Source organism: Octodon degus, unplaced genomic scaffold (genome assembly GCF_000260255.1).
Source record: "Octodon degus isolate 3935 unplaced genomic scaffold, OctDeg1.0 scaffold00067, whole genome shotgun sequence".
In the NCBI taxonomy this organism is placed as follows: domain Eukaryota; kingdom Metazoa; phylum Chordata; class Mammalia; order Rodentia; family Octodontidae; genus Octodon; species Octodon degus.
This window is the reverse complement of record NW_004524643.1, coordinates 2,355,233-2,357,644: the sequence shown is the minus strand read 5'-3', so window position 1 is coordinate 2,357,644 and position 2,412 is coordinate 2,355,233. Positions and strand designations below refer to the sequence as shown.

Sequence of the window (2,412 nt, the reverse complement as noted above, 5' to 3'; positions counted from 1 at the left end):
GAGTTCAATCCCTGGGTTCCGCACAAAAATAAATAAATAAATAAATAAATAAATAAATAAATAAATAAATAAAATACTATGTAGTATAGGCTAGATAGGAACGCAAGTGATCCTCCTGCTGCAGGTTCCTAAATGCCAGGATTACAGGCATGTACCACCATGTCTTGTCTGACTTACTTTACTACTATGGGTCTTACACACTATGCTTGGTGCTAGTGTCATCACAATACATATGGCAGGCTGGGAAGACAGCTCAGCAGTCTAAGTGCATGCCTGGAGTTCAATCCCCGGTACCGCATGCGAGCTGGCCTGGAACTCCCTCCCCCGCGCCCATGCTGGCCCCAAAACTGGATATGTTGGCACACACCTGTAATCCAAGCACTGGGAAGGCTGAGACAGATGTATTTTTTGTGGTACCAGGTATCGAACTCAGGACCTGATGCTTACAAGGCAGGTGCTTATGCTTCTGAGCTATCTCCCCAACCCTGGGACAGGATAACTATGAGTCTAACTATATAGTAAGACCCTGTATCGAATAAATACATAAATTTAAAATACATGGCAGAGGCACCATACTCTCAGGAAGCTCCCTTTAATTTAACAGACATAGATAAATAGTATACAAAATTCTACCACTAAGGTATGTATAAGATATTTCATTCACACTGAGGATTTAGCTCAGCAGTAGAATGCTTATCTAGCAAGTTGGAAGCCCTGGGTTTGGTCCTCTTTACCAGAAACACACACACACACACGATGCAAAGGGACAATGATTTAACTAATCATCTGCGCTTACAAGTTATTGCTCTCTGCTCTCTGAATCTGTAAGATGCAAACAGAGCTAGAGACATACATGGCAGATAAACAGAGACAATCATAGGAGAAAAAACTGAAGAAATGTTTCTTTATTGCTGGCTTTCATAGGCTCACAAGTTTATAAGCGAACCACTTATTTTACTCACCATTACAATACTCATTCTGTATAAGCATATGATCATCTTCTGCCCAGGCAGAATAATAGCGTACCACATGAGAATGCTGTCCAAGCACTGCATGAGCATACACTTCCCTCAAAGCATTCTGCCTAGGAAAAATGAGATTAATAGAATGGTAAATCATTTTTATTCAAGAATAAACTAAATTGCCAGATACACACCTGCCACTATCAGCATGTGGGGGCCTGAGTCAGAAAGATCATTCCCTGAGTTCCAGGCCAGCTTGTATTACAATGTGAGTGAGTTTAAGAGCAGCCTGGAATATACAGCAAGACTTAGTCTCAAAAACAAAGACTTGGGGCCAGGGAGATGGCTCAGTGGAATAAGCACTTCCCTGGCAAGCACAAGAAGCACAAGGGCCTGAGTTCAATCCCCAGTTCCGAAAAACAAAATAGACTTTCCAGGCACTAAACCTATAATCCACCAAAAGGAGATAGGACTACCTTGAATTCTGGGCCAGCCTGGGCTAGAGACCCTGACTCAAAAAACCAACCAAAATTGTCAGGAAGAAGAAACTTTAGTTGACTAGGATTCAGCAATTTTTTAATTTTATTTTATGTTATGTTATGTTATGTTATGTTATGTTATGTTATGTTATTTTATTTTTTGTGGTACTGGGGATTGAATGCAGGTCTTTGCGCTGGCCAGGCAAGCGCTTATTCTACTGAGCTATCTCCCTGGCCCATTCAGCAAAAATTAAACCCCACTGTCTTGTAAATTCATGTATCCTCCCCAGAACTTTAGGTTAGGATCTGAAATCAAACCATACATATTCACATTTTGTCAAGCCTAATTAAAAAACCTTAACATCTCAGCGAAAAACTAAATTCCATATGATTACCGAAAACCTTAATTTTTTAACACTAATAGACCAAAAAAAAAAAAAAAAAAAGACAAAAATGTTCAATACAGCCAGCCACGGGACGTGGTGGTACATGCCTGTAATCCCAGCACTCAGAGGAGGCTGAGGCAGGAGGATCATTCCAAGTTTGAGACCAGCCCGGACTACACAGTAAGCTCAAGGCCACCCTGAACTACATAGTGAAACTCAACCTCAAGAAGACAAAAACAAAAAAGTTTAATACATACTCATCAACAGAACCAGCCAATGGCTTTTTTGATCGCTTAATGGCATAAATGCATCCATCCAGCCTCTTCACACACTTAAATACAGAACCAAATTCTCCAGAGCCAATTTTCTCTAGTTCATGAAATTCTGTTGTATATCGTGACTTCATATTGCTTTCAGTAATTGTAATTCTCTGGGGGAAAAAAAGTATCAATATATATAATAGAAAGGCATGAAAATGGTTTTAACTACAATGATACCTCTGTATAAAATTTAAAAGTCACTGTACCTTACATATCAGTACTTAACATGTAATTAGAATGTTAGGAGATACAAAACCGAATTTAA

At 39.5% G+C, this 2,412-nt stretch overlaps 1 protein-coding gene across 1 annotated transcript in view; it reads right to left on the bottom strand.

Annotated features, from left to right (window-relative positions):
* Nucleotides 1-2,412, bottom strand: part of Wee1 (WEE1 G2 checkpoint kinase) — a 22,341-nt gene that overhangs the window by 16,912 nt on the left and 3,017 nt on the right. The window contains exons 3-4 of the mRNA XM_004634940.2: nt 2,085-2,255; nt 963-1,084 (exon numbers count right to left, since the gene is read on the bottom strand). Of these exons, the coding sequence (XP_004634997.1) occupies nt 963-1,084; nt 2,085-2,255 (293 nt within the window). The remainder of the gene's footprint in view (nt 1-962; nt 1,085-2,084; nt 2,256-2,412) is intronic.